The 13,588-nt window shown below is 47.9% G+C and overlaps 1 protein-coding gene and 1 pseudogene across 1 annotated transcript in view; both read right to left on the bottom strand.

Moving 5' to 3' along the window:
- Window positions 1–2,016: 2,016 nt before the first annotated feature.
- On the bottom strand, window positions 2,017–3,387 carry LOC130122558 (dual specificity protein phosphatase 13-like; annotated as a pseudogene).
- A 6,907-nt stretch (window positions 3,388–10,294) lies between these two features.
- Window positions 10,295–13,588, bottom strand: part of LOC130123294 (dual specificity protein phosphatase 13-like) — a 6,169-nt gene continuing 2,875 nt past the window's right edge. The window contains exon 3 of the mRNA XM_056292454.1: window positions 10,295–11,144. Coding sequence (XP_056148429.1) covers window positions 10,933–11,144 — 212 coding nt within the window. The 3' untranslated portion in view covers window positions 10,295–10,932. The remainder of the gene's footprint in view (window positions 11,145–13,588) is intronic.

The raw sequence follows: 13,588 nt of genomic DNA, 5'->3' as shown, positions 1-13,588 counted from the left end.
TGTGAGACCAGCTATGTTATATGGTTTGGAGACGGTGGTACTGACGGAAAGACAAGAGGAGGAGCTGGAGGTGGCAGAGTTGGAGATGCTAAGATTTTCACTGGGAGTGATGGAGAAGGACAGGATTAGGAATGATTATAGTAGAGGGACAGCTCAGGTTGGACGATTTGGAGACAAAGCAAGAGAGGCAAGATTGAGATGGTTTGGACATGTGTGGAGGAGAGATGCTGAGTATATTGGGAGAAGGATGCTGAATATGGAGCTGCCAGGGCAGAGGAAAAGAGGAAGGCCAAAGAGGAGGTTTATGGATGTGGTGAGGGAGGACACACAGGTGGCTGGTGTGACAGAGGAAGACGCAGAAGACAGGAAGAGATGGAAACGGATGATCCACTGTGGCGCCCCCTAACGGGAGCAGCCGAAAGTTGTAGTAGTAGTAGTAGTAGCAGGTGAAGTCCAGACTGTTGGTAGAATTAAGTTTTTACAGAGTTTCCCATGGCCTGGAGAGTTTCCAGCTAATTTGGGGTATTGGGGGGGGGGTGCTCTGCTCTTTAACAGAGGGACAACTGAGTTTTGGACAGGCGTTGATGTAATTTTGGTAGCTATGTAGATTTATTATGCATATATTTATGTAATGTATCATTTTTTTTGGTACGGTGCACATAGTGGTAAAGAAACGTTGGTTTTAAAAATCAAAATCTCTTCTCTCTCTCGCTCTCTCTCTCTCTCTCTGCTACCTTGGCCTGAGAGTTTGACCATGTGACCTCCATTGTGATAGCGATGACTCCAAATATCCTGCATGTGAGTCTGACATGTGCTCTGTAGCCTGAGATTTCCTGCTTCGGCGGAGGAAAGCCCCCGAACCAAGAGACAAGTCGCCGGTCTTAACGGTTTCCTGCTCGAGCCACGGTCCAAGTGGTGCCCTTACATCGTTGTCGTGCTCAGAATGCGAGTCATGTGTCAACAGGTGTATGGAGCAGGGTTAGTTTGTCATTGTACATCTATTTACAGAGACAAGGAGCTTCGCGGGCTTGGGTTGGATAATTTTAGTAATCGTTGCTGGGCCACAGACAATATACAACGTCCGTCAACCCTGCTACTGTGCTGGACCTATGACTGTATAACCAGTGTGTGAATTACAGCAAGTCATTCGTCAGGGCCGTCTTCTTGCTGGGCACAATAATCCCAAACTCAAATACCGACATATGCTTCAAATCCATTTTTCAGCGCCCCCCCACCCCCCAAGATCATTTTTGCTTCTTTAGAGGGAGTCAAAGGTCATCCTGGGGTCCTTAGCTCCTGCCCCTGATAGATATATAAATCCCACTGTGATTATGGGAGATGAGGGACCAGCTTCTAGTAAAACAGTCTTCTGACCGTTATTCCATTACATAAGGGGGGGGGGTATAGAGAGCTGCGATGGCGAGTACATGTTTGTGTGTGTGTGTGTGTGTGTGTCCATCCTCATGGTGTGTCAATAAGCCGATCTTCCCTTCTGATATGGCTCCTCTGTAGACAGAGGCTCAGGTCCGGCTGTCCGAGCTGCTCCAGAAATGCAGAGTTGGGTCTGATGTCCCCGGCACAGATGTACGGCGATGACGGCGTCAACGAGCGAGAGTCGCTGGTAAGTCATAAGAGATGCCAAAACTGGCGCCCCAGAGCAACTGACACCCATGGACTAATACCTTTCCTGGTGTGTACATACATATATATAAACTCTGACACATGTATCATAGACATTCATCCGCTTCCGGTGTGGGGAGATGGCGGTGCGAACTCACGTTTGCGGCGGCCTCACCCAGTACCGTCCATGCAGTGTGTTTGTCCACGTCTAGGTTTGTCTCCGTTTGATGGCCGAGAGAGCTGGTGCTGGATCGGCTGGGACAGCTTGGTCTGCTGCGTCCTCTGGGCTAGCATCTAGGGCTACAGTCATCAAGTAACACACCGTTAACGAGGAGGGACGTCAACCTCGGACTCGATGGACCACCAGCAAGCAAGCGTGTGCATGCACACACGTCTTTACAGTGTCTCCGCCTGCCTTCGTCTTCTTCGCTCCCTCTCCGGGTCCATGTCCACGCTGCGGAGCTGCTGGAGGAAGCCTGGGTTGGGGCAGAAGTCTCTGGGAGGTCTGACCGCGGCCATGGCCTGCTGAGGCCGCGGGCCCTCGCAGATCATCAGGAAAGCCAGCACCAAGGTCGAGGATCGAGTAACGCCCACCAGACAATGGGCGAACACACGACCATCCGTCTTCCAGGTGTGCAGCATCAGTCAGATGGTGAGTTAATGTGTATGTACACAACACGTGCAGACACACATACTCACACACACAGATAAGCAGCTAGAGTGAAGGTCCGCTGCCTACCTGCCTAAACTGTAAGAACGACTGCCTTGCCTCCCAGAGCCAGGGCAGCTCGGACGTATCGTGCCGTTGGGTAGAAGAAAGGACTGAGGGCAAATCCCACTGAATTATCAGCCTCCACCCCATAATAGTCCACTGAGATGTCTCTGTAGAGACTAGGGCCGGTGTTGAAGGAACAACAGAGTCCCAGGCCCGGGTTAGGGGGGGCCGTGGGCAGCATTTACCATGTGTGTTATCCCCAAGCTGTGGAGGGGTGGCCCTGTCCCGAACTCAGGCGTCATCATTTGGTGAATGGGAGTGGGAAGGTGAGCATATGTCTCAGATAGCAAAACTGCTGTGGCCCGGACCCGTCCCACACCCGACACTTCATCCCGCCCACATACCGCGTGGAATGACGGCACTTGGGCGGTCCGCTCCTGTTTGCCAGATCTGGGCCAGAACCAAGCCATAGCAATGCCGCATGTGCCACATATTTGCCAAAAGTGGGCCATATTTGTTTTGTGATATTTGGGCCATGTTCACCATTTCCCACACGGGCCACTTCAGGGTCACATCCAGATCACATGTTGCCGAGAGCACCGCATGTTTGCCAGAAAAGGCCCACATTTGATTTGGCATATTTGGGCCATATTTGCTCTTATACATGTGGGCCACTTCAGGCTCACATCTGTTTTGTCAGAGCCAGAAGAAGACCGCCAGTGCCGCATCAGTGCCTGAAGTGGCCCACATCCAGATGCTATCTGGGCTCTGCTCACATTCCCATAAATGCTATTGTGTTGGAACCTACTCATTTCCAATGTAACGGTTGGGCCAAACCTGACTGAGGTGCCCGGTGTCAGCCAGCAGGAAGTCCCGAAGCTCGGAGACAGCCGGAGGTTCATAGGGAGGTTCCCGAAGAGACACACTGACATACACACACGTCACGTACAGAGAAGGCTCGTAGTTTTGTGTCTGAAATGTGTACCCTATAGGTCAAAGTAGTATACTGTAAAAACCTCCCGATACAGATCGAAAATACCCCCTCCAAACATGCTCGCTCTCCCTCTTTCTGCCCTAGACCAGTGTTTCTCAACCGGGGGTCCGCGGACCCCTAGTGGTCCGTGGTGTAATTGCAAGGGGTCCGTGAAAATAAAATATCTTTAAAAAAAAAGATCCTATGACATTTATAGAAATAGGATTATTTTACTCAAATGTGACTGAGACCTTTATCTACCTAAACTATAAAGGGTAACGGGACTTTTTTCTCTAATTACATCTGTTTCACAAGTGTAATTTATTGTATTTTAATAAGAGATCTCGTTGTTAAAAGTTACTGCATAAAAATTCTGTTGTTACATATACACTACCGTTCAAAAGTTTGGGATCACATTGAAATGTCCATATTTTTGAAGGAAAAGCACTGTACTTTTCAATGAAGATAACTTTAAACTAGTCTTAACTTTAAAGAAATACACTCTATACATTGCTAATGTGGTAAATGACTATTCTAGCTGCAAATGTCTGGTTTTTGGTGCAATATCTACATAGGTGTATAGAGGCCCATTTCAAGCAACTATCACTCCAGTGTTCTAATGGTACAATGTGTTTGCTCATTGGCTCAGAAGGCTAATTGATGATTAGAAAACCCTTGTGCAATCATGTTCACACATCTGAAAACAGTTTAGCTCGTTACAGAAGCTACAAAACTGACCTTCCTTTGAGCAGATTGAGTTTCTGGAGCATCACATTTGTGGGGTCAATTAAACGCTCAAAATGGCCAGAAAAAGAGAACTTTCATCTGAAACTCGACAGTCTATTCTTGTTCTTAGAAATGAAGGCTATTCCATGCGAGAAATTGCTAAGAAATTGGAAGATTTCCTACACCGGTGTGTACTACTCCCTTCAGAGGACAGCACAAACAGGCTCTAACCAGAGTAGAAAAAGAAGTGGGAGGCCGCGTTGCACAACTGAGCAAGAAGATAAGTACATTAGAGTCTCTAGTTTGAGAAACAGACGCCTCACAGGTCCCCAACTGGCATCTTCATTAAATAGTACCCGCAAAACACCAGTGTCAACATCTACAGTGAAGAGGCGGCTGCGGGATTCTGGGCTTCAGGGCAGAGTGGCAAAGAAAAAGCCATATCTGAGACTGACCAATAAAAGAAAAAGATTAAGATGGGCAAAAGAACACAGACATTGGACAGCGGAAGTCTGGAAAAAAGTGTTGCGGACGGATGAATCCAAGTTTGAGGTGTTTGGATCACAAAGAAGAACGTTTGTGAGACGCAGAACAAATGAAAAGATGCTGGAAGAATGCCTGACGCCATCTGTTAAGCATGGTGGAGGTAATGTGATGGTCTGGGGTTGCTTTGGTGCTGGTAAGGTGGGAGATTTGTACAGGGTAAAAGGGATTCTGAATAAGGAAGGCTATCACTCCATTTTGCAACGCCATGCCATACCCAGTGGACAGCGCTTGATTGGAGCCAATTTCATCCTACAACAGGACAATGACCCTAAACACACCTCCAAATTGTGCAAGAACTATTTAGAGCAGAAGCAGGCAGCTGGTATTCTATCGGTAATGGAGTGGCCAGTGCAGTCACCAGATCTGAACCCCATTGAGCTGTTGTGGGAGCAGCTTGACCGTATGGTACGCAAGAAGTGCCCATCCAACCAATCCAACTTGTGGGAGCTGCTTCTGGAAGCGTGGGGTGCAATTTCTCCAGATTACCTCAACAAAATAACAGCTAGAATGCCAAAGGTCTGCAATGCTGTAATTGCTGCAAATGGAGGATTCTTTGACGAAAGCAAAGTTTGATGTAAAAAAAATCTTATTTCAAATACAAATCATTATTTCTAACCTTGTCAATGTCTTGACTCTATTTTCTATTCATTTCACAACATATGGTGGTGAATAAGTGTGACTTTTCATGGAAAACACAAAATTGTTTGGGTGATCCCAAACTTTTGAACGGTAGTGTATATCTGAAAGTTACTGAATATATATTCTGTTTTGTTACATACAGTGCTGCTTGAACGTATGTGAACCCCTTGAGCAGTTTAGATGTTTCTGTTGTTTTACCATGATTTTCTTATTCTATCATCACCAGTTTTTATGTATGAAATGTCAGATATGTTTATCAGTTGCATGTACTTGTTTAGTGGGACTTGTTTAAGTAGCCCAAAAACTACATGAAACATGGAATTAGGGTATGTGCAAAAGTAAGTGAACCCCCAGCAGTATTGGTTAAGTCAAGCAGGTAACAGACTCGGGTGAAACACATTTGGGTGCTTAATTAATCATTTAAGCAGACCAATGAAATGACACATCCTTGGGAAAGGGTTTGGCCTGCACTAATTAAAAGAGAGAGGAAACCAACCAAACCACTGTGGTCCCATACAAATCAACAATGCCGAGAGCAAAGGAGATATCCGAGGACACGAAGAAGAGGGTAGTGACAGCCCATCAGTCTGGGGAGGGATATAAGACCATCTCCAAAAGATTCCAGCTCCATCCATCCACTGTAAGACATATAATTTACAAATGGAGGGCCTTCAACATGACAGCAACTCTGCCTAGAAGTGGACGCCCATCAAAACTATCACCCAGAAGCACCAGAAAAATAATAAATCAGGTAAAGGCCAACCCACACATCACCTCTAGAGAGTTGCAGAGCTCTCTGGTAGCATCTGGGACAAATGTGCATGCGTCTACAATCAGACGGAAATTGAATAGCCATGACATTCATGGGAGGGTTGCTAGAAGGAAGCCTCTGCTCTCAAAAAAGAACAAAGCTGCCCGTTTCAACTTTGCCAGAGAGCACTTGGACAAACCAGAGGCCTTCTGGAAGTCCATTCTCTGGACAGACGAGTCCAAGATAGAAATATCTGGTCACAATCAAAACCAACAAGTTTGGAGAAAAGCCAACACTGCATATGAAGAAAAGAACCTCCTCCCAACAGTGAAGCATGGTGGTGGAAATGTGAAGGTCTGGGGCTGCTTTTCTGCTTCTGGAGCTGGACGACTTCATATTATCCAAGGAACCATGAATTCTCCGGCATATCAACAAATTCTTGACCAGAATCTCCTGCCATCAGTCAGGGAGTTGAAGCTGGGACGAAATGGATTATGCAACAAGACAATTACCCAAAGCATTCCAGCAAAACTACAAAGGAATGGCTTCAGAGAAAGAGGATTCGTACTCTGGATAGGCCCAGTCAAAGTCCGGATCTTAATCCAATTGAAATGTTGTAGCGAGACCTGAAGAAGTTGGTACATACCAGATGTCCCTCCAACCTCTCTCAACTGGCTGAGTTCTGCAAGGAGGAGAGGGCAAAAATCCCCATAAGCAGATGCGAGAGACTGGTTAGTGGTTACAGAAGACGTTTGGTTGAAGTGATGGCTGCAAAAGGAGGAGCCACAAGCTACTTATACAAGGGTTCACATACTTTTGCACATGTTAAATTTTCCGTTTTTGTGAAATACACCACCTTTGTTGAATTAAATAATGAAAATATATCTCTTTTTGTGTGTGTGTCCATTATTTGGAAGGTGTGCTTTACAAATTGGGATTTGGATGTATGTGTAATAAGCTTATTGTAATGTTTTTTTTTACAAAAACAGTGACCATGTCTGGAGGGTTCACAAACTTTCAAGCAGCACTGTATATCTGAAAGTTACTGCGTAAGAATTCTGTTTTGTTAACTATATCAAAGTTACACATGAAAGCTCTTATTTTTGCCCCAAAGAGTGAATAAATGCTATAATGCAATTTAAAATGCAGTTTCTATTAAATTGCAACCCCCCTCCCCCAAGATCAGGTGGAGGGGTCCTCAGGGTAGATCAAAAATACGCAGGGGGGTCCAGGACCCCAAAAAGGTTGAGAACCACTGCCCTAGAGGGTCATTCGCTGACTTGATGCACAGGGACGTTGTAGAGCCAAACACAACCTTCATCTCACTTGTACAACTTTGTGCGCAGAACTGAAAAATGCACCTGAACACGCGGCCGTCCGTCCTGCACCGGCTCTTACTCGTCTCGTCACACGGACAGACGGGACCGCCCAGCCGCCCTGGGGGTCAGATGTGACCCGCTTCCTGTTTTAACTCTGTAACCATATACCCAGTAATGACACAAGTCATCCTGTGTGTTTTGTCTGTCAGTCACGCAGAGCCCGTGCACAACACTTGCTGCGGGTTGAACCACGAACACAATACATTCATGTTAAGAAAGAAACTCTTCAGCCAAAGGTGGGATCAGGGTAGAGTAGCCAAATAAGAACAGTGGTCAAGTCAAATGATCCTGTGACCCCCCCCCCCTACACACTTCTTTTCTCCCCAATTGTACCTGGCCAATCACCCTGCTCTCTGAGCCGTCCCGGTCGCTCCTCCACCCCCTACACCGGTCCGGCGAGGGCTGCAGACTACCACATGCCTCCTCCGATACATGTGGAGTCACCACCCAGATAGCAAAGGATGTTTGGCCCAAATATGGCCCACATCTGCAGCTATGGTTACGGCCCACTTTTGGCCTTGGATGACGGTGTTGACTCAGGGTGAGTGTGGCTGCCTCAACTCAGCCACACTCGGGCCACATCTGGCCCACATAGTATGTGCTGTAACCCAAGTCAAGCCCGGTTCATTACATTTGGGCCACATCTGGCCCACACAACAGTTGCCAGTGCCGTAACTGAGCCGTAAAGTGCCCCAGATTAAGCCTAAATGAGTCTGCTATCTAGGCAGCCACTTCTTTTCACTTGATAGTGAGGAGTTTCACCTGACAGTGAGGAGTTTCACCTGACAGTGAGGAGTTTCACCAGGGGGATGTAGCACGTGGGAGGCTCACGCTATTCCCCTCCGAACAGGCGCCCTGGTCGACCGCAGGGGAGGCGCTAGCGTCTGTAGGGACGCCCGACCAAGCCAGAGGTAACATGGGGGATTCAAACCGGAGATCCCTGTGTTGTTAGGCAACAGAATAGAGCGCTACGCTACCCGGACCCCCCATCCTGTGATATTTTTGGAAACGAAAAACATCCCTCCCATGTCTTTTTGGATCTGGTGAGGATATTCATGATGTAATTTAAACATGATTCTTGTGATTCAGTAAGCAGCCTAGATAATGGACCTGGTGGTGCAGTACCATTTTTAGATACATACATAAAATAGAAATCCATTGAATCCGTTAATCTGATTGTTTTGTAACACATTTTTGTCGATTATACTCACGCGAATAATAATAATAATAAAGACAGTATCAGTCTTCTGTCAACTCTGTCTTTTGCTTATTTGTTCACTTTGTATGACCCTCAAAGTGTTATGTTAGGTTAGCATGTCTCTGGGACATACATCAGTCCAGTTCAAGGTTAATCTCCCAGGACTGTGCTTCATCTGACACACTGACAAGCTCCTTCTAATTTAATGTGAATTCAAGAGGCTGGCACGTGGCCATGCGGTAGATCCGTATCAGCGGTGGCTCTGATAACAGGCCTTTCTATATGCAAAGCCACATGATTGTTTTTCGTTCGAGTTCGTCTCAGACGAGACGAATTCAAATGCTCCCATGAAACGCTCTTGGCTCCGATTTGTATGCTGCTGCAAGGGGGGAAAGAAAATTACAACCCGCCCTCCGAACGGCTGAGATATTCAATTTATTTTGCTGGGCGGCTCTGAAATACCGGGTCCACGTGAGCAGAGACACGGGGCATCCCCCCCTCCATCAAACACAAAATACAAAATACACTGTCTTAGCCACCGGCGGAGAGGTCTGTCATCAGCAAGGCATGTAATAATCTGAGTGTTCAGCAGAAAAAGAAGTAGCACACTTATGTGACGTGTCGTAAAAGCCCCGCAGGATTGTATGTGGTGCAAGACTTCAAATTTGTGAAGGCCGGAGTTCAGACCGGATCAGCCCAGTACCACTTTCTACGGTGATACAAAAAGCTGTGGCCTGTTAACAAAAGCATCCCCTACATCTGATCCGGCCGGTGAACTACAGCGATTCATACGCTCAACAACGCTGCAGCCAGATGTGTGTCTTATTACACACAAAGGTCTGCAGATTGTGTAGCTGACACACAATTGTGTGGAACAACACCACCAAAAGGTTTCTACACCTGGGCACCATTTTCAAAGAAGGTTCACCGAAGCTGCCATTCACAGCAGAGGACATGAGGCCACATGAGGGTTAATTTGTAGTAACTGAATTTCTCCAAAGGGGCTGATGAAGGAAACTTAACCTTAATTAAAAACACCGGAACGACCGGGATTTCACTCCTACCTACAATGACCACAGCGGTCAAAATGACCGCCGGTGTTTAAACTCTATATTCTGTCAAGATAAATACCCAGTTGAGATATTAATGCATTACATATGTTAGTGTGTCTGTTAGGAAACGACTGACACCAAAATTAACGTTTTAACAACAACAATACTGTAGTGAATTCGGGGGGGGGGGGGGGGGACTGCCGCAGCCGGGACGCGAACCCGGATCCCCCGCACCGCAGGCGACAACGTTAACCAGTCGACTAAAGGGTCCGTCCCGTTAGCCAAGGGCTAACGTGCCTAATTCTCCATGCACGTTACACTACCCACACCCCCCCTCCTTCGGGAAGCGCGTCCGCACGCATCCCACTTCTGACACCAATGTAGGGAATTCGCGGGGCAACCACAGGAACCGCCGCAGCCGGGCCGCGAACCAGTGTAACGTGCATGGATAAGTAGACTTCTGACACCAATGTAGCGAATTCGGGGGACAGCCCGGGAACCGCCACAGCCAGGACGCGAACCCGGATCTCCCACACCACGGGCGACAACGTTAACCAGTCGACTAAAGGGTCCGAGTCTACTTATCCGTGGTCGTTACACTATATTAGTGTGTCTGTTAGGAAACGACTGACACCAAAATGAACATTTGAACAACTTTAATACTGTTTTTTTTAAACAATTTAAAATGGCCGCTGTCTAACGCCCGTAAATACTGCAACGCCTCGGTGGGAGTCATGGTGCGTCTGTAACCAGACATGTTAGAAATAATACAAAAAAAATCAAGTTTAGACTATTTCTCTGCACTGGAGAGCGCTAGTGTGTTTCTAGGACGATGAACTTCACGAAGGAAATGACGCGACCGACACGCGTCATAAATAGTGACACGACGCGCACGATGACGCGCAAATTACGCGCGGTCATTTTTGACCGCTCATGGTCGTTTTAGGTATAACACAACTTTTTGCGTGCAATTGATCCAAAACTCATTTTAATGCAAATGTATGCACTTTTTGGAGCATTCATGGAGCGGCAGGTCTGTATCTTTTTTCCCCCCCACGAAGTTATTAAACTCTGAAAACCCAAAACGGTCAAAATGACCGCCTCGGTTAAATTACATCCGCACACGTTCTCGGGGTCTTGCACTGCATCCAGAAAATCAAACGTCTGGCGAAATGTGCTGAAATCAAGGACGTGGAGCACATGAGGAGTATAAACACGACACATTCCAACAGCAAATCTTCGTTACTGTTCACAAGTGACAGTTTATATCCGTTCGGGGAGGACGGGTGGGGGTGGGGTGGTAGACGGGGTGTAGAGGATGGCGGAGGGGCAATCAGAGGAGGGGGCAGAACCTCCTCTGGCGGGTCAGCTGGGTGTCAAGGGTGAGCAGGAGGGACAGGAAGTTCCGGTTTGGGTAGATGGCGCGTCTCTGGACCACGTGCTTCAGAGCGTTGGCGAGAGAGAGATTCCTCCGCAGCATCAGGAATGCGAGGACCAATGTGGCCGAGCGACTCATACCCATGATGCAGTGCACCAGCACTTTTCCTGCGAGGCAAGAGAGAGTGAGCGAGTGAGAGACAGTTATGCCACTGTGGGTTTTTAAAAAAATTTTTTTTTATTAATACAAGAAAAATGTACACAACAAGCCTGGGAATAAACACAAAGTGACGGAAATAAATCAACAATGGTGGAAATGACGGCATAGTACAATTGCGTGAACATAATACATCAGAGTAATGAAAAACAAAACAGACTAAATAATATTTTACAAACGAATCAAAGGGCGCAAAAAAGAAAATAGGGTAATTTGAAAGGAGCCCACGGGAGCAAGGCAAGAGACTGTAACATAGCGAGGACTGAGATGTAGATGTGTACCAGTCTGTGAATGTTCTCGTTCATCCAGGTCATGGTTATCCAAAGGAGTTGAATCAAGTGCAACTGGACTTGGTATATATCCAAGACTAGATTAGACCAAGCCAGACCAAGCTTGGTCTAGTCTTTCTGACTAGACCAAGTTTGGTCTGGCTTGGTCTAGTCTGAAAGGCACGAACTGAGGAAGCTTCTTGGATGAGAGGCGAAACGTCTTCACGGATATACACCAAGTCCAGTTGCACTTGATTCAACTCCTTTGGATGGATGTGTGCAACGATTTAGCCTTTCTGTTCATTTTCTCCATGTTTTTCAGCGACTTTCAAGTACACGCCAAAGCTGTGCAAGAAAAAGGTGAAAGAGGGAGTCCTGCCATTCCATGTGCAAGTGTGTACATGATATTTACCCAAAACAATTGCAAGATTAACAAGGTCTGAAATTTTTGCGTTCAAATTGTCCATAAGATTAAAAAATGTCACCAAATGCAGAAGAAGGTATGCCACTCAGCTTCAAAGACAAGCAGCCGTGAGCATCAGACCACAACAGATCAGCATGAGCGTTCAAAAAACATATGGCCAACAGTCTCAGCCCCCGAAGAACCAAAGACACAAGACTTCAAATCTAAATCTTGTATGAAGAACATCACTATCAGGGTATATATTGCTGGTATTATTGTCAAAGTGGGTTTCTTTGACCTTAGGAGCAATAGGACTGCAAAGGTGTGGATATCCGCAGTCAGTTTAGACTGAAGAGGTCTCTTAAGCCTCCTACAGACTGAGATTTTAGCAATCCTATAAGTTTATTGCGAGCCGCACTGTGCGATATGGCTCTAATAAACTGGGGGACAACAGCAAGTTTGATGTATTTACACTGTACGATGATAACACCTACTGAATCGCAGGCTACGACGCAAGTCCATAAATGCGTCGTCAGCATGCGTGCTGATCTACGCCGCTGGTAGAGCAACATGACGCCAAGCAGGAATCGAGTCCTTTCAATAGTCGCCGCAGCTCGATTTGTTATCTCGTTTTAGCTCGTTGTGTTGAACCCATCGCATTTGGGTCACCGTTGCTAACAGTCTGTTTGTGTGTGTTTAGCGCCAGCAAAGATTCTGCATGGGACTGGACCCCAGCATGCCGGGAGGCTGTGGGCATCGTCAAACAGCAGCTCACATCCCCGCCCACTTTGGCCCATTTCAGCCCGACTGCGCCCACCATGGTCACCTGTGAGCGTCCAGTGGCCTTCGCCTCGCGGGCACTCACTCCGGCAGAGCAGAAGTACTCAGTGGGGGAGAGGGAAGCTCTTGCCTGCCTGTGGGCATGTGAACGCTGGCATGTCTACCTGTACGGCAGGGCTTTCACCATCCGCACAGGTCATCAGGCGCCGACGGCTCTGCTGGTGACCCGAGGTTCGGGGCACAGGCCCATGAAACTACTGAGATGGGCGGATAGGCTGAATCAGTACAACTTCAGACTCGAGTTTATGCCGGGGCGTACCAATACGGTGGCCGACCTCCTGTCCCGAGCCATCTCTCTGACCAAAGAGGTAAGAGGGTCGACGCCAGAGGAAGACGAGGACGACTGTGTCCACATGCCGCATGGGCCCCTCAGCACAGTAGTCACGCTGGCCGAGCTGCAGCAGGCCTCGGCTGAGGATGAGACACTCACAACCCTTCGTGCCTATGTCCAGGATGGCTGGCCTGCCGAGGTGGATGACAGGCTGCTCCCCTATCATAAAGTCCGTGACGAGCTCTCCTGCTGGGGGGAGGTGTGCCTCTCCCGTGGCCACCGCGCCATTGTACCAGAGACTCTAAGGGCCAAAGTGCTGCAAATGGCGCATGATGGGCATCTGGGGGTGGTCAAGGTGAAGCAGTGCTGCCGAGACACCGTGTGGTGGCCTCACATAGACTCTGACGCAGAGGAGCTGGTGTGTAACTGCACCTGCTGCCTTCTGAGTGGGAAAACCGGCCAGCCTACCACAGCACCCCTCACGCCAACCCCGTGGCCATCCGCGCCATGGGAGCACATCCAGATCGACCTCTGCGGAGAGCTCCACGGGGCACCCGCGCATGCCCGCTACTTGCTGGTCGTGCATGACCTTCACTCGAAGTGGCCAGAGGC

The sequence above is a fragment of the Lampris incognitus genome, chromosome 13 (assembly GCF_029633865.1).
Source record: "Lampris incognitus isolate fLamInc1 chromosome 13, fLamInc1.hap2, whole genome shotgun sequence".
Classification (NCBI taxonomy): domain Eukaryota; kingdom Metazoa; phylum Chordata; class Actinopteri; order Lampriformes; family Lampridae; genus Lampris; species Lampris incognitus.
The sequence above is the reverse complement of the archived record's forward strand: the minus strand, read 5'-3'. Positions and strand labels throughout refer to the sequence as shown.